Source organism: Neovison vison, chromosome 8 (assembly GCF_020171115.1).
Source record: "Neovison vison isolate M4711 chromosome 8, ASM_NN_V1, whole genome shotgun sequence".
NCBI classification, from domain to species: Eukaryota; Metazoa; Chordata; class Mammalia; order Carnivora; family Mustelidae; genus Neogale; species Neogale vison.
The window spans coordinates 56,247,373-56,260,995 of NC_058098.1; the positions used below are offsets into that span (position 1 = coordinate 56,247,373).

General features: G+C 38.1%; 1 protein-coding gene across 5 annotated transcripts in view; it reads left to right on the forward strand.

Moving 5' to 3' along the window:
* SOCS5 (suppressor of cytokine signaling 5) overlaps positions 1–10,569 on the forward strand; it is a 61,956-nt gene extending 51,387 nt beyond the window's left edge. For 4 of the 5 annotated variants that reach the window (XM_044263648.1, XM_044263643.1, XM_044263645.1 and 1 more), the window contains exon 2: positions 6,341–10,569. In XM_044263648.1, the coding sequence (XP_044119583.1) occupies positions 6,353–7,963 (1,611 nt within the window). In that variant the 5' untranslated portion in view covers positions 6,341–6,352 and the 3' untranslated portion in view covers positions 7,964–10,569. Of the gene's footprint in view, positions 1–2,060; positions 2,091–6,340 lie in introns of those variants that run through there. The other variant, XM_044263644.1, reaches the window with a different exon arrangement.
* Positions 10,570–13,623: the final 3,054 nt, after the last annotated feature.

Sequence of the window (13,623 nt, forward strand, 5' to 3'; positions counted from 1 at the left end):
GTTGATTAACAAATCACATAATTACAATAATTAGTATAAATAACATGACCTGTTTTGGAAGCTAACGTAACTAACTCAGTAAAAGTATAACTCAACCCATGAGAACGGGAATATCTGGGTGTAGTAGATCATTGGGCCTCACCTTTTTTGAATGCACATGTTCATGGTCTACTATATTAATATATTGTGTGTGTTGTAAAAGTATAAACTATATGAAGTAAATTATATGACCATTTATTACCCACAAGACAGTAATTTTATACAGTTGAACATAATATTAAATAGCAGTATAAAAAGTAAATATGCATCCAGTTAGATAATACAGACCATGTCACAGTAGAGTGTATAAGTAACAGTTAAATAACATTTGGGGGGCATCTAGGTGGCTCATTGTATTAAGTGTCCAATTCCTCATGCTCAGGTCATGTTCTCAGAGTTGTGAGATCAAACTCCGTGTTGGGCTCCATGCTGTGTGTGAAGCCTTCTTGAGATTCTCTCTCTTCCTATCCTCCCCCACCCCTCCCTTCCCTTTTCCTCTCTCCTCCCTGCCAATAAGTCAACAAATAAATCAATAAATAAAATAGCATTTTAAAAAGCCCAAGTGGTTCTCAGATTCTTTAAGGGACTATAGCTATGACAACCATGCATCCCTGGATTTCTGGCTCACTTTTTTTTTTTTTTTTTAAGATTTTATTTATTTATTTGACAGAGAGATCACAAGTAGGCAGAGAGGCAGGAGAGAGAGAGAGGAGGAAGCAGGCTCCCCGCCGAGCAGAGAGCCCGATGTGGGGCTCGATCCCAGGACCCTGAGATCATGACCTGAGTCGAAGGCAGAGGCTTTAACCCACTGAGCCACCAGGCGCCCTCTGGCTCACTCTTAATATTAAACATTATATTATCTCTTTGTAAAAATTATTGAAAGTACCACCAAAATATCAATTAAAATTTGTATCTCCTAAACTGCCTCTCATACCTGACTGAAGTTGGCGCAGAAAGACTTGAATCAATCCATGTGTCTGTGTGACTGAGACTTTTCACTGGACAGGAATTACCATGACTAAGTAATTAAGATGGAATTGGAGGAGAAGAGGGCTGTGGGTTGGGTTATAGTCCTCCTCTTTACCACTGTGGCAGGCCGTGTAGTCTTAAAACTTACTGAATTTAATTGATTTCTAATAAAGTATGGGTTAAGTCCCATTGAAATGAACCCCAGGAACTGTTTCAATTATTTTTTTCTGTGGAAATTTTGTAAAAGATACTACTTGGCATGAAGAGGGCCATTACCTATAGTCCTTATTTTTTTATGTATGTAAATTTTTGTAGTAATGGAATTTCACCTCTAATTTTCCATAATTTTGACTTGTAGCTTATCCTGTCAGGTATCATTTTTCAACAAAAACTCTTCAACTTATAACAATTATAAAACCAGTTTTAAATTATGATAGTCCTTGGAGGAAGCAATGACTTTTTAGAAATTTGCTTTGAATAGTTTTAAGGCTAGCTGTGCTGGTGTAGAAATGTGAAAGCTGGTAATGGCTGTTGTATCTATATTCTAGAATCAGTACCTTTGAAATATAACACTTTTTTAAGTCTTGTGTGACTTCATATAAAGGCCTAAAGTACTAGACTTGTAAGTTAGGTCTCAAAAGGTTTCAGCTGAATACGCTTTTCAAAAATTTAATGACAAACCAAACCAAAGAACCTCAAAACTGACATTGTAAATATTAAGATCATGGAAGTGCCTTCCTGATTCTTCTTACTTGGACTTTTCTCTGAATTGTGTCAGTGTTTTATTCTTTGCAGTATCACAGCCACCCACACGGCATTCCCCACATCAAGAAAAGGCAGCTTTCTGTCCCTAAGGGATGTGGAAGCATAATAGTCCTTCTTTAAATTAGAATATTTTGTCACAATGCAATCTCACAGCAGAGATGAGGATTGGAGAATACACAGAATTTCATTCTCTATGAAACTGCACCACAGGTTCAGAGTCAAACTGCCTTCTGTAACCTGGCACATACATGTGTTTTCTGCAGGTCCCACTTGTTTATACAACTTCTACAAAACTAAAATGGACAGTCATCTTTCAGGTATGGTTTGCTTATCAAATATCTGTAAATTGCCCTGGAATTTATCTTATAAACGTGAAGAAGAGAGGCTTCTGGTGTCTACAGCGGTATGGTTTATAATCTTACATACTTTAGACTAGGGTCAGCAAACTTTCCTCTGTAAGAGGCCAGATAGAAAATATTTTAGGCTTTGCAGGCTACATGTGGTCTCTGTCGAATGTTCTTTGTGGGTTGCTTTTTTTTTTTTTTAATCCCTTTAAAAATGTAAAAACCATTCTTGGCTGGGGTCCATACAGAAACAGGCCATAAGCCAGATCTGTCCACTTGGGCTATGGTCTGTTTTTCCCCTGTTCTAGATCAGTACTGGCCAATAGAAATACAATTTGGACCATACATGTAATATTTAATCTTTTAGTAGCCACATTTAAGAAGTAAAAAGCAGAGAAATTAATTTTAATAATGTATTTAGCCAATTATATACAAACTATTAGTCATTTCAGTATGGCACAAACCACATTTCAGGGGCACAGTGACCATATGTGTTGGATAGCACGCTCCAGATGAGAGCTGTTCAGAGCAAGGGCCATCAACGTGTGTACAGTTTGTTGCCAGTCTCTGACAAATTAAGTACAGGAATTAAAAGTAAGCATTTAAAATATTTTATAGCTATTTGATAGTTATTTTATTTCTGTTCAGTCTAATAAGAAAATTGGCACTTATATTTTAAATGTCTTTTTTTACATTTCATTTTTCCTAATAATTTATACTTGTCTTACAAAAGAATTGGTCTGCGAAATTAAAAAGAGAACTTGCCTCTTCATTCTGGATGGTTATAGAAGCACTGCTATAGACAGTCTTTCTTAAGACTCTGCAGGCCTCTTGGGTACATGGCAAAAATAAGACCAAGAGAAACAGTGATGAGATTGTGGTAGGTAGTTTATTTAGAACTACTCACATCCTGCCAACTGCCCTGGAGCAGTGTCCTTTTTACTTCTCTCTTTCAGAGCTACCATTGGAGCCTGTGGCTGGAGTATCCTTAGTCAGTGGTTTTCCTTCTCTACTGTAGAATCACCCAAAGAGCTTATTTAAAAAAACAAAAATAAAAAACAAACACCAGTGTCCAGACCCATCTCCAAACCAGTGAAATCACAGTCTCTTAGGAGGGGCTTGTGTATCAGGTAGTTTCAGAAGCCTTCCAGGTGATTTATTATGTAGCCAGTGTTTATTGTGTGGATCCCTCCCTCCAGGGGGGAAATTGGTATTTCTCCATTTGGAAAGAATCACTCATCTGGGGGAGGGGGGACTGTGTGGTGTACTATTCACTCTCTTTAACAGTGAAAAGGGGACTTTGCAGTTAAATGTCCTATTGAACATTGGCATTTTAACTCTATTTATTCCTGGAACCCAACTAAAATTAAAGGAATAAAAAAATATATAAAGCATAAACCCACAAGAAGTAAGCCTAATGGGTTAACAAATTTTTGGTAGAGGCAGGTAGCTAGAAATTAACAGAATGGAGAAAACAATACAAATGCTTGCAAATGAGGATGTTAAAAGGAGACAAAGCAATTTATATTGCTGGCTCAGTCATGAGAGGAACCGGTTCGTTCAGAAGGTGAATTATAAAGCGGAACACTGGGATACTTGTTCAGTCTGTATGCTCAGGATCCTCCTGACTGTTGCTCTTTCACCTTGGATAGAACTAGAGGTAGAGCCTGGAGAAATTTATCGAAGGGGGTCAGTCAGAGCATGAGGTGGGTTATCTTTTGAAAATAAGGACACCTTTTGAAAAATAGACTGCAGGACACTTCATTTTATCACATTCCACTTTATTGCACCTTGCAGAGACTGCATGTTTTAACTTGAAAGTCTGAGGTATTGTCCAGCATGTCTGTCGGTGCTGTTATTTCCAGCAGCATTTGCCCAATGTCTCTGTGCCCCATTTTGGTAATTCTTGGAATATTTAAAGCTTTTTCATTATTATTATTGCTATTATATTTGTTACGGTGATCTATGGTGATTGCAACTTACTGAAAACTGGTTAGCATTTTTAGCAATAAAGCATTTTTTAATAAGGTATATACATTGGTTTTTTGGTTTGTTTTTTTTTTTAGACCTTCTACTGTTGAACACTTAATAGACCACAATGTCATGTAAACATTTCTGTGCACTGGGAAACCAGAAAATTCATTTGACCTGCTTTATTTCAGTACTCACTTTATTTCATAGTCTGGAACCAAACCTATAATACTATCTCCAAGGTAGACCTGTATAAATATATGAATTAGGTAGATTTTTAAAAGCAGCTTAAAAATAAAGAACTGAGGGGCGCCTGGGTGGCTCAGTCAGTTAAGCATTTGCCTTCTGCTTGGATCATGATCCCAGGGCCCTGGGATAGAGCCCCACATTGGGCTCCCTGCTGCGCAGGGAGCCTGCTTCTCCCTCTCTGCCTGCCTGCCACTCCCCCTGCCCCTGCTCTCTCTGTCAAATAAATAAATACAATCTTAAAGAAAGAAAGAACTGAGAAGAAAAGTAGATTAGAAGGGACTGAGGATATTGGAAGAGTACATCTACAAAGATGTTGGAGTCACCAAGAATAAGGCAGGGATTAGCCCCAGGTGTAAATGGACTGTGAGCGAAGGACAGAATCTTAATGTCAAAAAAAAAGAAGAAGTGATAACAACAAGGCATGTCATGTTCAAATAGCGTAAACTTCAAAAAAAGCTTACAAAAAAGATATTTGCAAAGGGGAGGAGGCAGATGTTCTGATAGAGTTTATTAAGATTTAAAGATTCAAATCCAATCCATCTAACAGATTATAGTAGAATATATATACCACCTACCATGCAAACTCCTATATACCTAGCGGTATGCTTGCAGTGAAGAATAATTTGAAGGTGTATTTTATGAATTCATAGACTTAAATTCTCTATGTTGGCATTATCATTAGTCCAGGAACCCTTTCCGGAAGAAACTAAAACGAAATACATAAAGTTTATTTTTTATTGTAGTCTTAACCGTAGTCAATGTCTTGAAAATCCAAGTATTTATCATGAAGAATATTAATCACAGCAATGGGAGAATCAGCTCTAATGCCTCTCATCGCTGTTAAAAAAAAAAAAAAAATCCACAGTTTTCCAGTACTGATTCTAAACTGAAAAGTAGTACATGATGAGATAATAAACATGAACAAAAAATTGGGGAGGGGGGTGTGCCATACTTATTAAGTGGCAAAATAGAAAGAAAGATTTTTTTTTTTTAATCTGCTATTCTGTTGTGACAAAAACCCAGCTGAACTTTAAGTTTACATTTTTCTCTTTCTTCTAGAATGTTGACTTTTATTGAATGAGCCAGTCTGTGTTAGAGTCGTAAATTTATTTATGAAGTGCAATAATCTGCTCTCATTTTTTTTTTAAGGAGCAAAAATAAAAGATGCCAAAATAAATATTTTTTGTTTTATTTTGTTAATTATTTCAGTATCATAGCCTTTTCTGTTACTTTATTATTTCCACGCTCTTCCGGGATAAAGAATTGGGAAGCTGAGAGACACCTTTCCATTTAAAATCTAAATATTTTCTTTATTTTTTTCCTAATTTGCCTTTCTACTCCAACTGCTTCTTTAAAATCACAGAAAAAATTTAATACATTGCAGAGTAGGGAGGGAAGGTACTGAATTTTCACAAGTGATTGATCTGTAATCTTTACATTGTCAGATGAGTGGAATATAGCAGTTGGTAAGTGAAATAGGGAAGAATATTATCTCAGGATTTTTTAACTGATTTTGATGTGTTGCACAGATGTCCTGATTTCAACTTTGGAGCAGTGGAATACAGATCCATTTCAGCAATACAGAACATATTTTCCCTCAGTAATACTTGAGGCAGTGCCCGAATTATTTGTAGTAAGGACACAGAAATCAGTATCATGATGAAATTAGGTTGATGCGTGGGAAAAAGAACCCAGAGTTTAATTGAGAGGGTTTGTTTCTTTTCCTGCGAGAGCTGGGTATTCCGCCTGAAACGAAATGGGGAGTGAGGACTGGCCTGACTAATGGTGCCCTGAGTGCTGCGGGCAGAGGGACGGCGACCTTAGGACTACCAGCAGCTCCCAGGAGTGTCTGCCTCCTTGTTTCAGCAGGGCATGGAAGGGGGGGCATTCCTGACCAGCATCACCAAAATTTCCAATTGTGGGGTGGGCGTGGGGTTTGCTGTCAGTTGTGTTTGCATGCACCACCTTAACTCCAGTTTCTCCTCTTCCTGTTTTGTCTTTAGATATTATAATCAATGGATAAAGTGGGAAAGATGTGGAATAACTTCAAATACAGGTGTCAGAATCTCTTCAGTCACGAGGGAGGGAGCCGTAGTGAAAATGTGGACATGAACTCCAATAGATGTTTGTCTGTGAAAGAGAGAAACATCAGTACAGGAGACTCAGCTCCTCAGCAACAAAGCAGTCCCTTAAGAGAAAACGTTGCCTTACAACTGGGATTAAGCCCTTCCAAGAATTCTTCAAGGAGAAACCAAAACTGTGCCACTGAAATTCCTCAGATTGTTGAAATAAGCATTGAAAAGGATAATGATTCCTGTGTCACCCCAGGAGCGAGACTTGCAAGAAGGGATTCCTACTCTCGGCATGCTCCATGGGGTGGGAAGAAAAAACATTCCTGTTCTACAAAGACACAGAGTTCATTGGATACTGATAAAAAGTTCGGTAGAACTCGAAGCGGACTTCAAAGGAGAGAGAGGCGGTATGGTGTGAGCTCTGTGCATGACATGGACAGCGTGTCCAGCAGAACTGTGGGGAGCCGCTCTCTGAGACAGAGGTTGCAGGACACTGTGGGCTTGTGTTTTCCCATGAGAACTTACAGCAAGCAGTCAAAACCCCTCTTTTCTAATAAAAGAAAAATACACCTTTCTGAATTAATGCTTGAGAAATGCCCTTTTCCTGCTGGCTCAGATTTAGCCCAAAAATGGCATTTGATTAAACAGCATACAGCCCCTGTGAGCCCACACTCGACATTTTTTGATACGTTTGACCCATCCTTGGTTTCCACGGAAGATGAAGAAGATAGGCTTCGAGAGAGAAGACGGCTCAGTATTGAAGAGGGGGTTGACCCTCCGCCCAATGCACAAATACATACCTTTGAAGCCACCGCACAGGTTAATCCGTTATATAAACTGGGACCAAAGTTAGCTCCTGGAATGACTGAAGTAAGTGGGGACAGTAGTGCAATTCCACAAGCTAATTGTGACTCAGAAGAGGACACTACCACCCTGTGTCTGCAGTCACGTAGGCAGAAGCAACGTCAGGTGTCCGGAGACAGCCATGCCCACGTTAGCAGACAGGGAGCTTGGAAAGTCCATACGCAGATCGATTACATACACTGCCTCGTGCCTGACTTGCTCCAGATTACAGGGAATCCCTGTTACTGGGGAGTGATGGACCGTTACGAAGCAGAAGCCCTCCTTGAAGGGAAACCTGAAGGCACATTCTTGCTCAGGGACTCTGCGCAAGAGGACTACCTCTTCTCTGTGAGCTTCCGTCGCTACAACAGGTCCCTGCATGCCCGAATTGAACAGTGGAATCACAACTTTAGTTTTGACGCCCATGACCCTTGTGTATTTCACTCCTCCACTGTAACAGGACTTTTGGAACATTATAAAGATCCCAGTTCTTGCATGTTTTTTGAACCCTTGCTTACTATATCACTAAACAGGACTTTCCCTTTTAGTCTGCAGTATATCTGCCGTGCAGTAATCTGTAGATGCACTACGTATGATGGAATTGATGGGCTTCCTTTACCATCAATGTTGCAGGATTTTTTGAAAGAGTATCATTACAAGCAAAAAGTTAGAGTTCGCTGGTTAGAACGAGAACCAGTCAAGGCGAAGTAAACTCTCCTGCCCCCAGTGGGCATTATCTAGATCTGCTTTTCTGTGCACCAGACAGTACACCTATAGCAAGCACACGTGTCAGTGTTAGGTGTCTTTCAGTGCAGTATGTAGGCTTAGTGTTAGTATCTGTCAGATGCGATCTGCTGTTACTTCCTCAGATAAATGTGGTGCCTATTTGAGACAACAGAGGACAGAGCTACAGGTGTTGAGTAAGGCTGCGAAGGCATTTTGTCCATCGAGCGAACGGTTTGGTTTATAATGACTGTTGCAATTGAGTGAAGCAACTCGGGGGCATTTGCTATGAAGAATTCTATTTCTTACTGAAGAACAAATTATTAATATTGGAAGAGTATTTCAACAGTGTGACTAATGTTTGAAATTGTTATTTTTTCTAAGAATTTTTCTATAACCTTCCAAAAGTAGCGCTGTTTGTAGTTACTATAGATCAAGCTTTGGAAGTCCAAAAAATAAAGACTGCCTTCCTTGAAGAAAAAAGAAAAATGCAATTTTCTGGCCAGAAGGGCAGAGTGCAGTTCACTTAAGTGTTGATAGAGTTTATAGTCAGTCTCCGGTCTCTTCTGCAAAAGGTACTGTTAAGCCAACCAGGTTTTCTAAATAGTTGCTTTTAAAAGTTCAGGCTTATAAAGTTGGTAGTCGATTTATTTCAAGGCCTTAGGTATTCATTTTATTTTGAATGAGTGCTTTAACGTAAAACACATTGGGAAGAGCTGCGGTGTAGTCCTGTGTGTGAGTTCTTAAGTTAGTGTGTGTGGTCTACTCGTTGATTAGTTAGAAGTTGGATCTTTTCCTGTGCCCATGATGCGTTTGTGAACCATGAAGAACGTGAGACTAGAAGATGCCCAAACAAGTCCGTATATGATAACAGCGGTGGTGGCTGATGTTGAGATGATTTTTAAACTGCAGTGAACAATTTGGACGGCACTGTTTAGCTCTTTGTTGTAAACGCTCGTAGCTGAATTGCTTAAGTACAATTTGTAGAATTTCAGTGCAGTTAATTTCTAATGGAAAATCCGAAACCCTAATTGCAGATTTAAAAGGTACTGTACAACTGTTGTATCTGTAAATAACTTTACTTAGCACCTTTTTGTCACTTAGAATATTATGCAATACTAATTAAGTGAGCTATTTTGGAAGTAATACCAAGTCCTAGTGTTTGCTTCTTAGTATTGAACTGAATTTACAGTTCTGTCCTAGACATTTTGCACTAGTCAAATCCATTCTTGTGTCTTTTTGTTAATGTGCTCTGTACCACTGGTGAGTGCTCCTTGGTTTCCTTACCTGCTGCTACAGAAAGTTCTTTTACATCCTGATGGCTATTGCCAAGGCTACAAAAAAGAAAAGCTATATTTGTATGCAACACTAACCCTTTGACTGCTAATGTACGTTTCTGCTTGCTGTGCCTTGTTATGGCTGCTTTTTTGTGCTAATAAAGTACGTTTGGTGTTCTTGTATATCTGCTGTTTTATACATTTGCAACAATTTCTCTTGTAAATGGAATGGTATGGGGTTTTTAAATAAGCATTACCTGCCAACCTACTATAGTTAATGCAGAATTACTGTACAGTCTAATACTGACTTATTCTCGGTAAGCTAACTCTAAATTTAATGCTACTCCTCTTTCCAATCGTCATCACATGTACTGTGGAACAGTATCTCTAGTTACTGCAGTTACTGTACAGTTTAGATTATAACACAAAATGACAGAGAAATACTGACTCACCTATTGATTTCTCTGCGTATAGATGGAAGATTTAAACTATCAATGATGTGTTATAATAAATGGATATCTTTAGCCTTCCACTTCATCAGAAACAAGTTAAATGAAGTCTTGTAAGCTGATAATATCACATCAGCGCCATTTATTGGTTTGGGGACCATTTTTATTAATCATAAATGCCCAAAATACAGAACTTTAACCAAAGACTTGTCCATTTTTAAAGCAAAATGGGGATTGAGGGGACTTAAAATTCCTGTTATTTCTAATAGAAGTCCCTAAGGAATATATACCAAAGTGTTCGAGAACGTCATCCAAACCTACTTTAAAGCATATGTGCAATTAAGTTGTTATGACATAATTATATTGCATAATTGTTGGGTCCGTTTTCTTGAGCTTATAATGTATCTGGAAAATAATCTCTTGGGGAAAAAAAAGTCCTTACTGATTACTGGAGAAAGATGATATATGCAAGCAAGATCTTGTTTTAAAGAGGAAACTTGAAACTCCAAGAAAGCACTTGATGTTTTATATGCTTGTAGCAAATTGATGTTCTAATTGTAGTTTTATAGAAAATATTAATGCTTTTATGTATTTCAGAACTTTCATATGTTAAATGGAAATTGTTTTAAATGTGTAAATATTAGAGTTTTATGTAAGCATGTATACACTGTGCTAAAAGTCACATGTTTCAGTTTGTGTGTAATATTAATATGCAACCTTTGGTTTAAAATTTTTTTCTCAAAAAATTAGTGGCTTACGTTTTAAAAAAGAAAAATCACCAGCATGATATTGCACCTTAGTCTATATTCACTGTGTCTTTTTCTGAACCCCATTGTAGCTTGTCAACTAAATATCTGTTTTCATGGTCTTTTTGAAGTGCGTTTTAATACAAACCAGGAAATTCTTTAGAAGTTTGGACACATCTTCATAGTAAAGTAATTAACAGTGCAAGGAAAGGTTGGTCTGATTCCTATCCATTATCATTCTTTCTTGCATTCATTCATTAATTCATTCATTATCTCTCTTTATCTGTGTATATCTGTATTCACACATGCACACACGTATGATGTTAATATTACTTTAAACAATATTATCATCATCTCATTTAAAATCATTTAGAGGCCTTATTCTATACACACACACACACTATTCTTGTACTATTCAAATTTGATTAGCCACACCTAAAGTTTAGTTTTGCTGATACAGTCACATTTATAATATACTCAAAACAAGAAAGCATGCATCAGTATTTCCTAGCTAAACACAGTAAAAAATATTTGAAGAAGAAACAGCTTGATATAAATATAGTTATTAAGAGTCATTGTTAAATGTATATTTCTTCAACAATAATTGAGCCCAAATAATCATACTCCACAAACTGTTCCTGTTCTTATGGTCCATTGGAAGGTTTACATAAGATTTATAATGTCTTGAGCCACAAAAATTGAAACTTGAATTCTTTGCTTCACTTTGACAAAATTCAGAGTTTATGAGCCTTTTTACTTGACATTTTGATCTGGTTGCTATTCATTTTTATCTCAAGTTGCCTTTGCTACCTGGCACTGAATACTAGTTTGGCCAGTTTTATTGAGATTGGTCTTAGTAGACTAATTCTTTATTTTTGTAGTAAAGAAAACTATAAAGCTGCTTTTTGGTAGAGGCACAGAGGCTGTGAGTGAGTCAGCACTCTCACAGGAGAGATGGCAGAGCCGTATCTTGGAGTGTGTTAACACAGGGGAACTCACACCAGTTCTCTGCTTATTCTGTAGCCCAGCACATGCACACACAGGGCTGGCTTCAAGGTGAAAAGTCTCCAAAGGGGACAGTCCTGCTTGGTGTGTGTATACATAAACACTCCATATCTGTGAGGCTCAGGCTCTGTTTCCTGTTTTTGCACAGCTCATACAGAGCACAGACTTCTAAATTGTGGCAGATTCTAAGATTTGGGGTTGGAGGTTTTTTGGTAGATGCTTGATTATCCGGGTCTTTTTGAGGAGGAGAGGGGGGAGGAGTTGCCATTGCAAAAGTATGGATCATTCGGAACAACTGTTTTCATGCCCAGAAAGCTTGATTGAATATTTAGCTGCTTTTCAACCACCCATTCACAAATATTTACTGAAGACCCACGTGCCAGTCACCATCTCAGGTGATGGTTATACGTTGGGGTACAAAACAAAGTTATAGGGTCATTGGGGAATAATGACCTTGAATGATGAGAAAATCACCAAGATAAAAAAAGCATTTTGAAGGAAGGAACAAGAAAACTAGTCTCCAAGCAGGAATGAGCTTATATGACGAGAGAGAATGCAGTAAGACTGAAGTGAGTCCCTTGAGTGTGGTAGGGAATGGCAGGGGATAAGGTAGAGTGGCAAGGGCCTAACTGCTTGGATTGTGAGCCCACAAAATTTAGATTTTATTCTGAATGCGATGGTAAGCCATTGGAGGGTTTTAAGCAAGGGAGTGACAGGGTTTGCTATTTGTCTAGTAGATGGGGAACAGGCTATAGCGGGATAAAATAAGGGAGACTATTACAGTCATCTAGGTGAAAGATGGTGAGAGCCTGGACTGGGTTGGTAGTTGTAGGGAGAAGTCAGATTCAGGATGCCTTTTTTGGTGGCGAAGCTGACAATTTGGTGATGGATTAGATGGGAAGAAAGGAAGAATGACCCTGATTTTGAGCAAAGATGGTGATGCTATTAGTTGAGATTTCAGAAAACCAGTAGAGGAACAAATTGGAGGGTGTAGATTGGATTCTGCCTTGGATAGGTTGAGATTGGACTTTGAGCAGGCAGTTGGATATATGAATGTAGAATAGGGGAGGCAGGAAGAGGGGAGTCTCTATATGGATAGTATTTCAAACCAGAGGACAGGATGGCAACAAGTAAATTTTGCATGGGGTTAAGTATTTCTTCAGGGGGAGAATTATGGTAACGTTTATCTTGGTTTGTCAATTCAAGATTCTGTATCATTAGATATTTTTGAAAATCTAAAAACATAGAGGATTTTGCCTTTCAGGAAGTTTTTAAATACTAAATCATAAACCTTGCACTCAGTTTTAAAATTTTATCCATGCCAGATTTGATTGTCATGCTTCCCATGTCAAACTACTCGTATATCTTATTGTAGATTTTTATGTTAGTTGTGGAATATTTAGGAAGTACTGAAGATTATAAAGAATCAGTGCCCCCCCAAATTTAAGAAAGAGTCCATGTTATCATTTTCTCTATCATTTCCCATCACCAACCCCAACCCTGCCATTCCCAGTTGCTATTTTTGTAATTTTCCAAGAGGTGACTGCTGTTAACATTTATTATGTTCCCTTCCATTATTTTTTCATGAGTTTTTACAGCAAAAGATTTGAAAGTTTATAAGATATAGATACAGATGCACTGGGTGTGGTGAAAAAATAATGAATACTGTTTTTCTGAAAATAAATAAATTGGAAAAAAAAAGATATAGATACAGATAGATGATAACATAAAGCAAAAGAGAGTTGTGGGCCTCAAATTACTTTGAGAGGGTGTACAGATGTGCTCCAGATTCCACTCCTTACCTGATTCAGCAGGGATCTAGGTTTCTTACATGCCTTCAACTCTTGAGGCAGATCATTCAGTGGTTAGAGTAACTGATAGTGTAGAGGCCCAGTCGCCAATGGTTTCTTGAAATAAATTTCAGTAGGAGATCCCTTGCCTCATGGGACTTCTAAGCTAGGACACAGACAAATACAGAAATGTGTAATGATGAGAATATATTGGAAATAGACCAAGGAAAAAGTAATGAGACAAAACCTGCTTACATGCTTGATAAGAAAAACAGAGGACTCAAGTGAAGGCAGGGTGATTTGGTGTCAGGTCTGTTTGATCACAAGAATGTCTAATAATTGGACTTAGCGGAGGGTGATGAAGAAGCCAGGCATGGAAGT